This window comes from Anopheles ziemanni, chromosome 3 (genome assembly GCF_943734765.1).
Source record: "Anopheles ziemanni chromosome 3, idAnoZiCoDA_A2_x.2, whole genome shotgun sequence".
Taxonomy (NCBI): domain Eukaryota; kingdom Metazoa; phylum Arthropoda; class Insecta; order Diptera; family Culicidae; genus Anopheles; species Anopheles ziemanni.
In genome coordinates, this window is record NC_080706.1 from 57646323 (window position 1) to 57663939 (window position 17617).

General features: G+C 38.5%; 2 protein-coding genes across 2 annotated transcripts; both read left to right on the forward strand.

Annotated features, from left to right (window-relative positions):
• Positions 1–1130: 1130 nt before the first annotated feature.
• Positions 1131–4464, forward strand: LOC131285089 (aminopeptidase N-like). The gene is made up of 5 exons (XM_058313948.1): positions 1131–1720; positions 1789–2083; positions 2155–2506; positions 2579–3827; positions 3894–4464. The coding sequence occupies exons 1-5, from the start codon at positions 1131–1133 to the stop codon at positions 4462–4464; spliced, it is 3057 nt and encodes a 1018-aa protein (XP_058169931.1).
• A 6512-nt stretch (positions 4465–10976) lies between these two features.
• On the forward strand, positions 10977–15916 carry LOC131289190 (vesicle-fusing ATPase 1-like). Its single transcript, XM_058318399.1, has 8 exons — positions 10977–11029; positions 11727–11815; positions 11887–12111; positions 12865–13516; positions 13580–14104; positions 14255–14545; positions 14635–14819; positions 14892–15916. The coding sequence occupies exons 1-8, from the start codon at positions 11021–11023 to the stop codon at positions 15187–15189; spliced, it is 2274 nt and encodes a 757-aa protein (XP_058174382.1). The 5' UTR covers positions 10977–11020; the 3' UTR covers positions 15190–15916.
• Positions 15917–17617: the final 1701 nt, after the last annotated feature.

Genomic DNA, 17617 nt, shown 5'->3' on the forward strand with positions numbered 1-17617 from the left:
AGAAAACAATCACCTAATCCTTGCATTCCATACTTACTGTCTAACAACATTCTTTGCCATTACCGTTATTGGCCATTCTTAAGTAATATTTGTGGGCTACGAGATTTCCAACATTCCGCTGTTTCTGTGCTTTACAATCGCACGCTAAATACGCCTGAAGCCTCAGAAAAGGCATCTCGATCTCTGTTGCAAGTGATAAAAATGATCGAAATATCGAGAATATAATTGCCCACGTTGCTTTCATACGACACCGAGCCAGGACATAAACTGAAATTAAGATATTAATAATTAGGGCTCATTTGAAAAATATATTCCATATGGACGATAAACTGACAGTCACGATCTTTTTGGAAGTGTTTTGTTTTATGTTATTAGCAAAACAAAATAGAAAATAAAATCTGCCGCGCTCAGGATTTGAAGGTCAGAATGTAAAATCACGCATGTCAAAATGTAAAATCACGACAAAAACTCGATTACTCGGTAATTTAAAAAAAAAATAGAGTTCTCAACAAAGTGTGTATGAACGACAAGTTTAAGAGTTGAAGTTATTATATTTGTTAATTTATTTGTTTGTTGTATTTATTCATTCATTTAAACTGAAGGTTTTTTTTAAATGATGTATGTAATATAAACTTCATGCAATAACAACAACAATAATAAAACATGTTCAATAGGATTGATAACATTCGTACATGATGTGATAGCTACGATAAACCCTATCATAATCCCTCGATACTTTAAACGTCTGTAATTAACAACTCAAGAGGTCCCCTTTATAATTGACATGATCAGTTTAAGGCTAAATGTTGTGTGATGAGTCTTTTGATACTGAATAAACGACCTGGTTATGTATATGTTATGGGGACATACAAGTTCATTCTGTCGTTCGCTTCCAATGCAATCAACTTTAGAAAAGATCAAGTATACTTGGTCACGCTAGATAATGTAAGTTAAGAGCACACTGATAACTGATTGTTGCCATGGGAGAAGGTCTGCAAACAATCTATCTAAAGAAAAGCAATCAGTATCTGTAAAACTCTTCATCGGAGAAGATGAGGCAGTGTTCCAAGTGTAGTAGTATTTCAGGCCAGTTGCAGATTTTCTGCTTGCTTTTAATTTTCTTCGTGTTCATGGTGCGTTCCATTCAAGCTACTGAATTGAATTATCGACTACCGAATAACACCTTTCCATTAAGGTACAATATTGAATTGACTACAAACATACACAACGATACAATCGGAGATGATCGTTTTCGTTTTGATGGAAAAGTAACGATACAGCTTATGGCTATTGGTCAACCGATAGAAAACAACATAACGTTAAACTTCCGTCAGATCAACATTAAACATGTGAAATTATGGCATATTCAGAACGGTTGGGAGCAGATCCTGATTGATGATGGTATCAGTTTTACGCTTGACCAAGTCCGAGAGTTTGTAACGGTGCACTCACCACAGCCGTTGAACGGGTCATATTATTTAGAGTTACAATATAACGGAACATTACGGGAGGACAATGCAGGATTCTATCGGTCTTCGTATCGTACGGACGATGGTTCTGTGCGGTGGCTTGCCACAACTCAGTTTTCCTCTACTGACGCGCGCCATGCGTTTCCTTGTTACGACGAGCCTGGGATAAGGGCCCCCATCGGTTTACGAGTTATCCACGGCAAACAGTATATGGCGCTTTCTAACGGTATTCCAATTGATATGAGAGAAAGGTAATTTTGTAATAACACATAATAACTCTTGCTGGATAGATCACATGCTCTTCTTATGATATCTACAGCTTGCTTGATGGAATGATAATCACTACATTTGCGGACACTCCACGTATGCAATCGTATCTGTTGGGTATTGTGGTGTCTGATTTCTCGGAAGTATCATTGCCGTTGTACTCTAGACAAACGGCATTTGTACGGTCTAACGCAATCAGTGACGGAAAAGCCGATTTTATTGTTGAAGCAGGATTCAAAATACTTGCAGTATTAGAAGAATTTCTTGAAACTCCATATATTCTACCTAAATTGTACCATGTAGCTGTTCCTGATTTTGCACCCGGAGCAATGGAAAACTACGGTTTGGTAAGTGTTACAAAGGCAGGCATGAAAAGGAAAAAACAGTTGTTCATTCTTGTGTATCTTCAAAATTTCAGATAACTTATAAGGAAGAAAATTTTTTTTATGATCGTGTAAGCTCTCCTATGAAGCAACTTAAAACGATTGCAACGATTGTCGGCCATGAAGTAGGTCATCATTTCTTCGGCAACTATGTTTCACCGGCCTGGTGGAGTTTTTTGTGGATGAAAGAAGGATTTGCCAGATTTTTCGAGTATCTTGCACCACAATTAGTTTACCCAGAGTTGGACATCGATGAAACTTACGCAGTAGAAAAAACTCAAAATGTTTTTGAAATTGATTCTACTGGAAACGTACGGCCTATGACATTTTACGTAAACACGCAAAATGAAATTGCTGGCATATTTGACGACATTGCTTATGATAAGGGTATGTGTTCTAATATTTATTGTTCATATAATTTTTATTTTTATCTTTAGTTTTCTTTTATTTGACCATTAGGTGGAGCGATTTTACGAATGTTTTATCATGCTCTTGGCCAAAACACTTTTCGTCGGGCGTTGGTGCTTTATTTACATAATAATTCTCTAGGCGCTGCCACACCTGAGCAGTTTGCTGAAGCTATCCAGAAAGCAATAAATGAAGTTTCCTTGCCAATATTATATGAGTTTGACGCAATCGAACTTCTAAAATCGTGGACCGAACAAGCCGGCTACCCCTCACTTTTTGTGTTACGCACTTCGAATTGTTCCATACAAATCCATCAAGAAAAATATTTGTTAAGAGCTAACAGTAGCAAGTCCACCGAATCTTGGATTTTGCCCTTCAATTTTGCAACTGCAAAGCAGCCTACATTCGACAATACTACACCCAATGGATGGTTAACAACAGCCGATAAAGTGATATCTCCTTCCATAGAAAATAACTGGACCTGTCATGATTGGATTGTGTTCAACAAACAGCAGACGGGATACTATCGAGTCAACTATGATAATGATTTGTGGCAATTGATTATCGATGCTCTCACGACTAATCATTCTATTATACATCGAGTTAACCGTGCCCAGCTCATCGATGACGCCTTAAATAATGCTCGAACAGGAAGACTGGACTACGAAGTGGCATTGCGATTGTTACAATACTTAGACAATGAAAATGACTATGCTCCATGGGCTTCTGTTAATCGTAATCTTAAATTCCTAAATGTGCATCTAGAAAAGTCTGCCAATTATCATCTCTGGCAACGATATTGCTTGGGATTTATCGAGCCCGTTTATGATCGCATGGGCCTAGCAACGCATCCTCAAGACTCCTTGCAGCAACGAATGGCACGAGAGATTGTCGTAATGTGGGCTTGTAAATTGGGATCCTTACATTGTCGCAACAATACAGCAGATATCATACAAAATATTGTCCACAACACGTCGCTGCATACAGATCCTGATTTACGAGAGGCAATTTACTGTAACGGGCTGCGATACGCGACATCCGATGCATTTGATACCTTTTTCAAACGTATGCAAAATTCACAAGACCAAGGATATCGCTCAGAATTGATACGATCACTAGGTTGTGTACAAGACGAGACATTACTTAAACAGTTTCTCAACACAACAATCGCTACAGATGGTTTCAACTATTACGGGCAGGAGCGTGACCGTGTCCTTGAAGCTGTATATAGTAGCGGGTACATGGGAATGCGGGTAGCCATTAACTTCTTCAAATCACATATGGTCCAGATTAACGAATTGTAAGGAAAATCTCTTCTAGACCTTGCTTGATGTTACTACAATATAAACTTATTCTTCCATTACAGATACAACAAAGGCAATTTTGGAGGAAGAGCGATAAGTACCGCTATTCGACGGATGGCAAAGCAAACTGCTAGTGAAGAAATTTATATCGAACTGCGAGAACTAATGGAACAGCTTTTGGAAATCGGATTATTGCAAAATTCTGATATGCTACGGGCTCTAGAGCAGTCCAATGAGAATCTAGTGTGGATAAATACCAAAGGGCAACTGATTGAACTTTGGTTACATACAAAATATGAAACTACAACGGTTCAGACTACATCAAGCACAGTATCAAGTTCCATTTATACTTCGCGTGCAGAAATCTCCATTGCTGACCTCACAACGCGGTCATCCATTAGCTATAGTGTTGACCCTACTACACAGACATCCACCAGTATTGTTAGTTCTACGTCGCTAAGAACAAGCGTACATAGTTCTTTGTTTCCAGTAGAAGAACCAACCACATCAATGCCTCTTAGTTTATCTACAGAAAATTACCAAGGCAACTCCAGAGCTTCGTGGTGCATGCTCTCAAAAATGCTTACAATAGCACTCGGTATAGTTTCGATCATATTGGATATGAGATTTTGATCACTATTTTGCATCTCACTCAGGCTTCAATGATAAAACGGCACTTTACATAGAGCATATCGGCAAGATTTCTACAAGAAACATGTATGACTAGCGATTAAAAAAAGATGTATTGTAAGACCTATCAACCCATACACCAATACATTTATTTACTGAATTAAACTGTTTTTTCTTCACTTTTACCTGTGAACCTTCCCACAAAGCATGTATGCCCCAAATATGTCCGTCTGCCCGTCTACACCATGTAGTCTAATTCGGACGAAAATCTTCGTCCCTGTTCAACAGAGTGTTATAGGGCACCCGCAATGTGACGCGTTCTATTACGTTTCAACTTGCTCAGAACTTCGAATTGTGGCGAGTTGAGTGGATACAGCTTCGAATTACCGCGTGAAGAGAGCAACCTAGCTTTGAATTTTACTTCGAATTATCGAGTGTACCAAATCGTATTGTTTTGATTCGAAATAGTGAGAGTTTTCCAAGGGACTACTGATATACTTCGAATTATCGAGAGTTTCGAATTATCGAACGTTTGAATTATCGAGAGTCGACTGTATAAACAAAGGGAAAACGATGAGCACGGACGACAATTTTCCCTTTTCTGGAAGACCCAGCCTTACTCATCCGATACCTTGATGAGAACGCTTTTTTCGGACAACTGCGTATAGGCAGCAACTTTCTGCACTTTTCGGTGGCAACCAGATAGCACAAGCCTGCTTCAGATAGGCATGTGCTTCATTCACCTGCTTCACTAGCTTGATCAAGAAGCAAGACAGCGTTTCGTCGTCCACATTGCCTACTGTTCCGTTGACCGTTTCGCACTTTGGAAGACTCTGCAACGTGTACGCAAACACCTGACCAATAGCAATATGCAACGCGGGATCTTTGGTCATCTTCAGCAGCCCAAGAATCCGAGACAGCACCTTCCGGACGTAGTACTCCCGATCGCCGACGGCCAGACAACCGTGGCAGTGAGCAGCATCCTTGCAAATCTGCCTTCGTGTGTGCTCAAATTACGCAAAATTTTACGCGCTCAAATTACGCAAAGCTTTCTTGTATTTTTCTTTTGACGATTTGTCAAAATGCTCAACAGTATTTGACCAGAGTATTACCGCGTGAACACATTACCGCGTGACCACATTAGGCGTACCATACCACGGCGTACCAAAACTTGGTACGGTCGAGCTCCAGCGTACCATACCAAATGCAACCCAGCACTTCTGGGTTGGCTGACGATGGTGTGCTCGAAAGAGCTCGATGAAGTGCTCGACTTTTCATATTGGTAAGAACTTGTCGAGCAATTATCAGTTAATTTGTGAAGAGCATCTCCAAAAAGTTAATTGATAAAAAAAATATCATATTTTAGAAGCATGATGGAGTTTAAAACTGTTATTATTATTTTTCCATACCATAATATTGTTGAAACACGACAACTTTCCTGCATGGATGAAAATAATGCGCTGCAACTGTCGTTCCAACTAGGCGTTAACAAACAAAAATACTCGTTCTCTTTTCATCGATTTTTTCTTTTATTATAATTGACACGATGTATTTGCTTAAAACTTCTACCCGCTCAGTTAGTCATAGTTCTTAATCCAACAACTATTTCGTTTTGAAAGAAGTTATGCAGCATTCAATACGTTGATAAATTTATGTTTTCTAAATCGTGAAACAATGTGGTAAAACGAATCTTTTTGTTTTAATTTGCCTGTAATTACTATCTGTAACCGTAAACTGCTGGATTCAGTTTGAATACATAAGGTGAGCAGGACAAAGCATAGAGTTGGAGTGAGAGGTTTCGTGACTACACTTGCATCGCTCGATTCTGACAGAAAAATCGGTTTTTGACACTAGGAGCGTACCAGTTTTTTGGTATGGTACGCCTAATGTAGTCACGCGGTAATAAGGGTAGAATGGTCAATCCGTCAATCCTTACTCGGGGTCCACACCAAGGTGGGTCCTAAGGGAGGTGAGCTCAAAGCAAGGTGTATAAATATAGAAGGTGACTTTATGTCGCTTTGGAAGGGGTGCCATATTTGAGAAGAGTTGTGTCAAAAGCCCAATCCTTTTCCGATGCCCCCCCTCAAAACCCACGTGAATACACCAGAAGTGTTATGTCAAGTCATGAAATGTCATTTTACACTGGACGACTTCACCTTCTATTTTATACACCTTGAGCTCAAAGGCCTGGTCGTGGCAGCCATTTTGAAATTAATTTTTGACAATCGTTCCTGCTTTTGTTTACCTACAAAAGGATAACGACGCGTTAGCGAGCTGCTGGTTCCAGTTGATACGGTTACCGGAAGACTCTGCCCTCATTAAGCAACCCGTAGACGTTGCGAACTTGTACGCGCGAACAATTTGACAACCTGGCATTGCCTATGTTAAGGAAAGGAAAGGAAGATTTCCTCTTATATCTTCCTTTCCTTTCCTTAACATAGGCAATGCCTGGTTGTCAAATTGTTCGCACGTACAAGTTCGCAACGTCTACGGGTTGCTTTAGCCACAACTTTACTGAGGACACAGTTCCATCTACGATGCATTGCAAAGTCATCTAGTAAATAAGGTTGGACGAGATGGGTAATGCGGTTAGGTCGTCCAAAGGCACATATGTTAACACTTTGTTGCTACAATGCTACACGAAACGTGTTAGTTAAAACGACAATATCTTCATTATATCGCATTTTTTCCCATTCTATGAGTTATTTTTGCAAAAAACAGCTGAACAGGATAAATACGGCATTCTTACGCTATCGGAAAGAACTTTGGAAACAACAACTGGCAAATTGTAAGCATAAACAAAACCCGGAACGATTGTCAAATGTTTCCTTTATTTTTCTAAAAAAGTCAAGGCGATTTGTTCGGGATGAACCCACCTGGATAGTAATCACTTTGGTCCACACTACAGCGCGACGTACCGTCACGAAACGCGACGTCGCCTGAGAGCCGGCTGAACTCCATACAAAAACAATGTCGCACAAATCGCGCTAGTGTAGAAACAGCGAAAAACGCGACGTCGCGCTAGCTCTTGTCAAATGTCAATTTGAAACGTAAACAAACCGACAGCTGGACAAAACGTAAACAAACCGAGTCACAAACGCGAGAAAAACGAGCAATTTTCTCCCCGAAACATCAACACTAAAAAAAATATTAGAGCATATTTTTATTTGAAATCATTGTAATAATTGATCTACTTTCTATTGGGTGAAAATTACATACATGGGCAAAATACCCACACTGACCCTATTCCTAAAAAAATATTGTGAACCAACCAAGATTACTAGAACTAGAGGTTGGGTCACACAGCTTTTCATGTCTCTCTACCTTGTTGGTACTGATGACCAAAAAGAACCAATTTTGAGGATAAAATTGCCGGGTGTTGTAGATACACAGATAGGTGTTAGCCTTAAAGTTCCAATAAAATAGTTTTTCTGATACAGAAATCATATGATTGGTAGCAGTCGATCAGTATAAATGTGTTTTATATCCTGGTTTATCTGTTTTTTGTTACAGAATTGAGTTCAAACTTTCATTACGAATGCTTGTTTTAGGTATCATAAATTCCAAGATGGCGCTATGTTTACCTGTCAAATCGTTAAACATAAACCAACCTTGGAAGTAACCTTGGAGTTCCAGTTCGGCGTCGCATCAGAGCGGATGGTTAGCAGTGCACGAGGTTCCTGAAAGGGTTAGCTGAAAAAAAAGGTTATCTGAGGCACGGCCGCGTGGTGTCGCCGAGCTGGAGCTCAAGTCAGAGAAATCCTAGCCGACGCACATCTCGTGCTGTTTGAGTAATCAAGCGGATCACGAGTTTCGTGCGATCTGACAAACGGAAGGAAATATTCCTTTCGTTACGGCGGGTGAACAGCCGCATTTTGACTGCGCACTAGCGTGGTTGGCTAGCAGTGCTCCTAGCCGCATGGTGGCAGTCAAAAGGCGACGCCTACAGAAAATCGAAAACCACAGAAAATCAGGACATATGGCCTTTAGTTGCCAGTCCTTAACCTAAAGAGGTCTATGTCTCCAGGTTAGCTTGCGAAGGCCCAGGAAGCTGGATTCAATAGCCGTAGTGGAGTAAATCCTCGACGAAGTGAAGAAGAAGAAGAAGAAACACGAACAAAACGAGCAATATTCTTCACGAAACAACGGATTTTTCGGTGTACTACTTATTTTTAGGCTTCACAAATGTAATTCAGTTATCAAACTCCGTTTTAATTCATATTTTTACCAAAGTTTTTTCGGGTACCGAAACGTTAACAAACTGCTCTTCAACAAGTAGGAGATGATGTGGAAATGTTATGTTAAAATATGATTCTAATCTCAATAGGACCAATCGGATTCTAAATCCGTCAGATGGGGTTCGAATCTTCCGAATCCGTCTAGGTATCGAATCTTCGGGTCTTCTGAATCCCGATTCTGCCACATCCTGCGTGTTAAAGTGGTGAAGCTGAAAACAAAAAGTAACTGCGGTTGTACTAATTTCTAAATCGATTCATTTCAACGTTACGGTTGATGTAATCAGTGCACCCACAAGTCTGTGATTCAACCATATTTCAGTTTCACATCGTCCACCTAACATTCTGTTCCATTTCGCTATTGATTGAGGTAGTGTTTCCGTGGCATATCAAGCTGATGTTTGTGTCCAGGTCACGTTCGACGCGTCACGCGTTTCTTGGTCATCTTTTCTTATTGTTCGACTCCCATGGGGTTGAAACACCTGGCTTTAACGATTCGAAAAATGTGTTAAGCAAAACAAAACGCATGCGTGGGAATGGAATAGAATTTAACAGTGTTCTGAATTCCAGATATCGAGAAGTGGAAAGTAGTCGCAAGTATTCTGGACCCGTGTGTCGTGCTTCTCTATCTCTGCTATCCTATTGTTAAAGCTAGATTGTGAAACGTTAAATTAAAGTGAAACTTGTTATCTTTGCTGATTTTGCCGAATGAAAAAATGTACGTTTTGTGTAATGGGAATTGTGCGCGTTACAAAGTGAAATGACATGTTGGCTATGCGTCATTGTGGTTATTTCCTATATGTTTGTTTTGATTCATAGATAGTATTTTAGTTTTTTTGCAGAATAATAAGAATTCTGTTAATCTAAATCCGGAAACTGAGCTGTGAAGTTTCATGAAATTTGATAAATGCAAGCCAATTTTACAGGTATTGCGCACGAGTAGAAATGCATACTTCGCCATTGTGCTTGGTCGCGCGTGCGGATGAATTGAAAAGAAGCTTCTAGCTGGAATACATAAAATTACACCTTCAAAGTCGAACGCTTGACCGGAAATCGGCTGACGTACTGAGTCGTCAAATTACGTTAAGATACAAAACTAAAAGAGATCGGTTCATTTTCCGAATTTGCAAACAACACAGTAAGTTGTTTGATATTTTTTCTTCCACTTTCTTTTCGTAATTTCAACAAAAAGAGGGCGTTTCGAAACTGTTTTTAACATATATTTGGAGACGTAAGATAGAGGTAGCTATCTTGTCGCTAGGCAGTCTTGTCGTAGATTGTCCGGAGAAGAAGATGATTTATTATTGTTAAAACTTTGTCGGAATAATAAGCGTCCGAATTTAACGCCTGAACCTTTGTGAACGAGTTGTCGGTGACCTTGCTCATTCTTTACTTCCTGTTTTTTTTTTTCCTATTCAGTTTTCGGACTCGAGACTCAATAAAGGATAGAAAGTTAGAACGAAAAGTCGTGCCGTCGGCGTTTCGGATTGAATTTAAAGAGCCTTAGGTTGTCTTATGTTCGATTTGATATTTTAAACAATTGCCTCAAACCACCCATAAAAATTTAAAAAGGCTAATTGTATTATTGTATATCATCTATATCTCTCTCTCTGACATACATCAATGACATGACATCAGAGCATCAATGCCAAACAATCTGTTTTTTATATTGATTAAGGGTTACTTCAGAGTTGTGTAAATCTGATTCAGATTCATGAATCTGAATGAATCTACGCCTTATAAGACACACCAACTGATGAAAAGTCACCAGCATTAAAAATGATTAAAGAAATCGCTGCAAGCACGGCCTGCGATTAACCCCAATGCATACAGACGACAGCTCGATTCAATCGGAATCCGTGCTAAGACTCAATATATTTAAATCCGCTGATCAATGTCTTGTCATTAATGTCTTTAGTAATGCAACTTGATTTTCAATTTATTTCTTCTTCTTCTTGGCGTAACGACCTCTTGGTCATGCCTGCCCGTTAAGGGCTTACGAGTCTTGTTTCCCTGTTGTACGTGGATAGTCAGTCCTCTCGTACAGGGGAGGGTCCGGTCTCGGTTTGGATTCGAACCCACGCCGTCGAGGTGGTGAGCCCCGGCGGCGCTCATGGGTCGATTTTCTAACCGGCGCTACCGCTCGGCTGTGTGGCGGAATTTATATCTTATGTAATCAATAACTAATAATAATACAGTTCCCCGGATATGGCCTTATCTTTACAGATCGTTTTTAGGAATTTTGATTGATAATCTTGAAGTCATTTGAGGCATTTACAACAAGTGAATATAGGAATTAAAGCGGAAAAGTAGCAATTATCATCATGGCAATGGTAAGTACTTTCATTTTTATTATATATCTTTTGCTATTGGTCACATCATAAACATTTGTTTTAAGAAAAGTCAATGATTTTGGTATGTATGGACACTATTACCGGTGAAGTAATTCAAAAACTTTTATTTTCTTCAACTGGTGGTGTCAGTTACAATGTAGTGAACTCATTGTTTATATTTGAAGAAGTTCAATCGAACCGCATACTAGCTTAAACATCGAAAATGTCTGTCTCCTGTGAACACTGCCGCTGCCAATGCTACCGTAGAAACTCCGATAAATTTTCTTTGTAAATCCTGTTTGTATTTCTTTGAAACTTAATTCAACATTTTTTCATAATTTTCATCTCTACATAGACTAACGACTCTCAAAATATTACGAAATAAGGAGACTATGCCAAAATTCCAATTTTAATATTATACCACAATGTTTGACACTAGTGAATACACAACAAACGTGGTGAAGCAACCGAGATGTTTAGCTTGTCGAAATCGTTACACCAGAGAAAATTATATTGTATTCATAAAGGCTAGTTATTAGGAGTCCGGTAACATTTTTAAAGGATAGTGGTAATAGATTAACTAATTAATTTCAATAAACTACCAGCTGATAAGCCAGCTATATCAAACTATCATCGGTTACTTAAAATAAAGTGTGTAAGAATACTACTTAACGATGATTTTACTTGTTTTTGACAGATAATGAAAGCTGCAAAATGTCCTACCGACGAGCTTTCGCTGAAAAATAGGGCCATCGTAAGCGGTGGTGATTTTGCACCAGACATCAAGTAAGTTATCTTAACTTTGCTTAAGAGATATCGTTGTCTCACCATCTGTATCTTTATAATTTTTCTATTAGATATATCGATGTTTCAACTGCTCCTGGACAACATTTTATTTTCTCAACCGAACGGACATTGGCTGGAGAAATCAATCCAGGGACTATTGGATTCTCTTTACTTCAACGAAAATGGGCAACACTGTCTATAAATCAGGATATAAGCGTTAAACCCTTTTTGTTTGAGCGGTCCTCAGAAGTGCTCTGTAGTATTGCACTAGAAGTTGATTTTCTCCAGAAAAAAACGTACGTATTGTTACCACTTTTATATAATACTGTATATTCGATATGGGCATGAGCTTGATTTGGTACGTTTTGTTTTAACTCCTTCACACGTTTGCTTGGCCTGACTCGGGCAAGCAGATGACATTTGTACTGCTTTGCTAGAGCTCGTGCAATTTTTTTGTCGCTCGTGCGTGGCGAAATACTTTCGTTGCGTGGCGAATATTATGAGTGCATCTGCTTCGGAAAACATGTTCTTTGGTGTTTGCAAAAGTTTATTCATTTATTTGGCACTAATCGATGCAACTGAACCAAATTTTTGCTTATTATTGCCAAATTATTGCTGACTACAATCACACATAACACATACTTCAGAATAAAAATGCTTGCATGTTGTTTGCTAGTTGTTTGCTTACTGGCCGTCATTTATCCAATGAAATCCTCAAATTTTTAGAAAAATATTCATTTTTCTTCGGTTTTAGAACAACAATTAGCATAGCAACAACAACAAGTAGTATATTTTTTTTATATATGGAAAAACTGCCAAAATAATTCTATTAAGAGTGTATCAGGAAATGAATGCATTATTTCATATTGTATCGCTTAGTGCCTTTTGATTTTAGAATTTTCAATTTCAAGTTCATATCTGCTTTTTACATCTCAGCACTCAGTTTCTCAGCATTATAAAATTTCATTTTTCAGTCCCTTGGGCATTATGAGCATGTATTCATAATCGTATCGCATTTTTTTTTACTTAAAAATGTGCAATAAATGCAGCGTTACGCACGAGCCGTACGATAGTGATCAAATGGCAAAGGATTTTTTGCTACAGTTTGCTGGGCTAGCGGTTACTGTTGGACAACCATTAGTATTTAACTTCCAAGATAAGAAGTTGCTGTGCTTGGCGGTGAAAACACTCGAAGTAATTGATGCTGCTTCAATGACTGCTGGAAATAGCGGAGGATCGAATGGCCCTACAGAGCCAAAACGGGTAAACTTTGGTCGGCTGTTGGCGAACACTGTGGTAACATTCGAAAAAGCAGAAGGATCTGGACTGAATTTGGTTGGTCGTTCAAAGGGTCGTGCGACTGCGGTCCGGCAATCTATCATCAACCCAGACTGGGATTTCGGACGAATGGGAATCGGTGGATTAGATCGTGAATTCAATGCCATCTTTCGACGTGCTTTTGCTTCACGTGTCTTTCCGCCAGAAGTAGTTGAGCAACTTGGTTGCAAACATGTGAAAGGTATTCTACTTTATGGTCCTCCCGGTACCGGTAAAACGTTGATGGCTCGTCAAATTGGTACAATGCTGAATGCACGAGAACCCAAGATTGTCAACGGTCCTCAGATTTTGGACAAATATGTTGGTGAATCAGAAGCGAATGTTCGTCGACTGTTTGCTGATGCTGAAGAGGAAGAAAAAAGGGTGAGGAGAACTTTTAATAATAATTTTTAATAAAAACTAATTTGTTTGATTGTTTCTATTTAGCTTGGCCCGGCAAGTGGTTTGCATATTATTATTTTTGATGAAATAGACGCTATTTGCAAAGCTCGTGGTACAGTTGGAGGTAATTCTGGTGTGCATGATACTGTTGTCAATCAATTGTTAGCAAAAATTGATGGTGTCGAACAATTGAATAACATTCTGGTGATTGGTATGACGAACAGACGAGATATGATTGATGAAGCCTTAATGCGACCAGGTCGTCTAGAGGTTCAAATGGAAATCAGTCTACCCAACGAAGAAGGCCGTGTACAGATTCTTCAAATTCATACTCGTCGAATGAAGGAATTTAAAAAACTTGCTCCGGATGTTGATTTACGCGAGTTGGGCGTAATGACTAAGAACTTTAGTGGCGCTGAACTAGAAGGTTTAGTTCGTGCCGCTCAATCTACTGCTATGAATCGTCTAATAAAAGCTGCATCTAAAGTTGAAGTTGATCCAGCTGCAATGGAAAAACTGATGGTGACCAGGGAAGATTTTCATCATGCTTTTGAAAATGACATAAAGCCGGTAAGTAGGTAGCGTAAATTCATAAATAAATATTTGTATTCTATCAACTTAAATAGCTATAAATTAAAATTGCATAACAATTATCTAAATATTGTTACAAATGTGAACTGACCGATTAACTCGAATCTTTTATCTTTTTGTTTACAACAGGCTTTTGGTACGGCGGCGGAGGCCCTGGAACATTACCTGACCAGAGGGTTTATCAATTGGGGATTACCGGTGGCTCACATTCTTGAAGATGGAGCCTTATACACGGAACAGGCACGTGGAGCTGAAGGCTCCGGATTAGTGTCAGTATTGCTGGAAGGTCCACCAAACGCCGGTAAAACAGCACTGGCTGCAAAGCTTGCAAAGCTATCTGATTTTCCATTCGTCAAAGTATGTAGCCCTGACGACATGGTCGGATTTACAGAAAATGCTAAATGCTTGCAAATTCGGAAGGTAATTTTTAATCTATTACACACATGTATGTTTGTTTGATATTTAATATTGTATCATTTTGTTATTGCATTTTTGGTTTCGTGTTATAGTATTTCGATGATGCCTACCGTTCAACGTACAGCTGTATTCTTGTTGATAATATCGAACGTTTGCTGGATTACGGCCCTATCGGTCCGCGCTATTCTAATCTCACGTTGCAAGCTCTTTTGGTGCTTTTGAAAAAACCTCCACCGAAAGGCAAAAAACTTCTCATTTTATGCACCACGAGTCGAAGGTACGAACCTAGCAATTCAATACGAATTCGAATATTGAACAGTTCAATAACATTTTAATATTTCTATTTCAGGCAAGTTTTGGAAGATATGGAGATGCTCTCTGCTTTTACAGCAGTGTTGCATGTGCCTAATCTATCTTCGCCAGAGCATTTATTAGCTGTGCTTGAACAAGAACCTGACGTTTTTGGACGCAACGAATTAGCTGCCATTTACAAAAGAGTCAAAGGAAGGCGCATTTTTGTGGGAATAAAGAAACTTTTGGACCTGATTGATTTGGCTAGACAGATGGATCCACAAGTAAGGATGATGAAATTTTTGTCTAAATTAGAAGAAGAAGGAGCTTTGGAAGATGCTACTGTAGCAAAGTAAAGCAAGTTAAGGTTTCGATGATCCTGTTGCAGCAAAGTATTGTAAACCATGAATACATACTCATATTTTAACTTACTAATATTGATAAAACAATATTAAATAGAACATATGATATCATGACAGTAAATTGAATTTATTACCAGGAAGACAACGTACTTAATTCTATCAATAAGTATTCGTTATCATTCAAAGTTATATTATTACCAGTGCCTATAAAGACACATACTAATATGAATGGCAAATGTAAAAGTATCAAAATGAAGTAAATATTCTAGTAAAATGCTTTATATACCCTATGGGATTAACTCTTTCTGGAACTGATTTCAATATACGCTTGAACCAAAATCAGGCATACGAATTGACATCCTGGTAGTTAATTCAATTTACTGTGCTGCAAAATTGAAGAGCTAATACATAACCGATCTAATATGGCTTATCATTAAAGTATAGCAAGAACATGTTCATGAAAACCCAGAGGTGAAAAAATCAGCAATTACTTTTACGATTCCGTGATTTTTTATTAGATTCTAAGTTACAGTGAAACATGGAAAATGTAATATTGGCATTCAAAATTTTCTTGTTTGGAAAAGGTGTAATTACTGATTACAAAAATGATAGTCATACTCAGCACGGACTGCTTTCGAATGACTCCGTCCGAACCGAGCTGTCAATGTTCATGCATATCAAGCTAAAGGTTCGGTTTATTTGACGCGATATGTATGCGACCTGTTAATTTAGCTCGATTCGATCGGATTCATTCGATCGAAATCCGTGCTGAGGCTAAATATCTCTTTTAGTTTAAATAAATCTAAGTTCTACCAAATCAAAGAAATGACCATTTTACAAAATAATGTTGAGTGCAAATGTTAATACAGTAGACTCCTGGTTATTTATGGTGGTTGAAACACGGCACGGAGCAAATTCAAACTTTTCAAAAAGCGTCAAATCTTTATCTTTTAATAATTGGGACAACAGTTTATTTTAAACGGTACGTTGCGTAATTTTTGATACATTCTTTTCTCTAATGACACCAATCGGAAATTTTAATTAGTTGCAATAGGATATTTTTTTTTTTATGTGGCACGACATCCCCTAGTGGGACAAGGCCTCTCTCCGAAGAGAGTTTGTGTGACCGAAAGACGGCATATTATAGATCGGTGGTCAGCCGTTCGTAATACCGGAACCGTAATGCAATAGGATATACGAGCTAAGAAAGTTGGGTTATGAGATTAGTGACCCTCGAAATTGAGTCGAATAGACATTTCAACAAAGGGGTTCGCGACAGCCGAGCGGTAGCGCCGGTTAGAAAATCGGCCCATGAGCGCCGGAGCTCACCACCTCGACGGCGTGGGTTCAAATTACTACCGAGACCGGACCCTCCCCTGTACGAGAGGACTGACTATACACGTACAACAGGGAAACAAGTCTCGTAAGCCCTTAACGGGCAGGCATGACCAAGAGGTCGTTACGCCAAGAAGAAGACGAAGAAGAAGAAGACATTTCAACAGCTTTATTTGAGACATTTCCTTCTGAGATGTAATTTTTAATAGTCGACACATTTGATTGAAAAATTTTTTCGCCCAAGATTTGCTCATTAAAAGATCAAACAAGTCTACTGTGTGTATTCGCCTTGCCTCAGCGAATTCTAGTCGTTTTCATACCGCTAAATTTAATTAATTTATCAGATTCAATTATTAATGTGATGGTGGGCGGAATATCAAACACACATGGTAAACGTGGTTTGAGCAGCACGATTGATTTTAGTAAGCAGGATGCCTCTTCTTAAGCACACCACACCGTATTAGTTGTTTGGTTTCTATGATGTTGAATACCTAGACATTTTGCTTCTATCTCAAGTATCTTCAGTAATCACGTTTCGGCATCTTTTGCAAAATAGTTGTCGAACAATAACATTTTACAATATCAGCATATAGAATAAGACCGTAATTTTAAAAAACCTGGGAGGTTATCTAAATTCAAAGTTTATTGGTTGAGTGGAATTTATTATATATGACTGCAGATATGCAGTTTATTATATATGATTAAAAATAGAACTTTGACAGAAATATCCTTGTTCTTACTTAATTTTACTATTATAGTCTCGGCACATTATTTTAAATGAGGCATTTTGTTACATGTATATCAACAAACGTAGTTTGGATTTATCTCGTCAAGAATAATCATTCGTCACTTTTTTGACCATGTTTTACGTCTCTATCACTTTTTTGCACTTATTCTTTGCGTACACTTACATGTTTTCAAATGATCAATAATTTTTGTTTATTTGTTAGGTGTAAATGTAAAAAGATTACGTCGTAACAATCCAACGTAATATTTCCACTTTTATCCTGGCTGGCATAATTTTTGTCATTGAACAATGCTTATTTTTTAAAATTTATTTTGAAGTTTGTCATTGTAATAGCTGGTA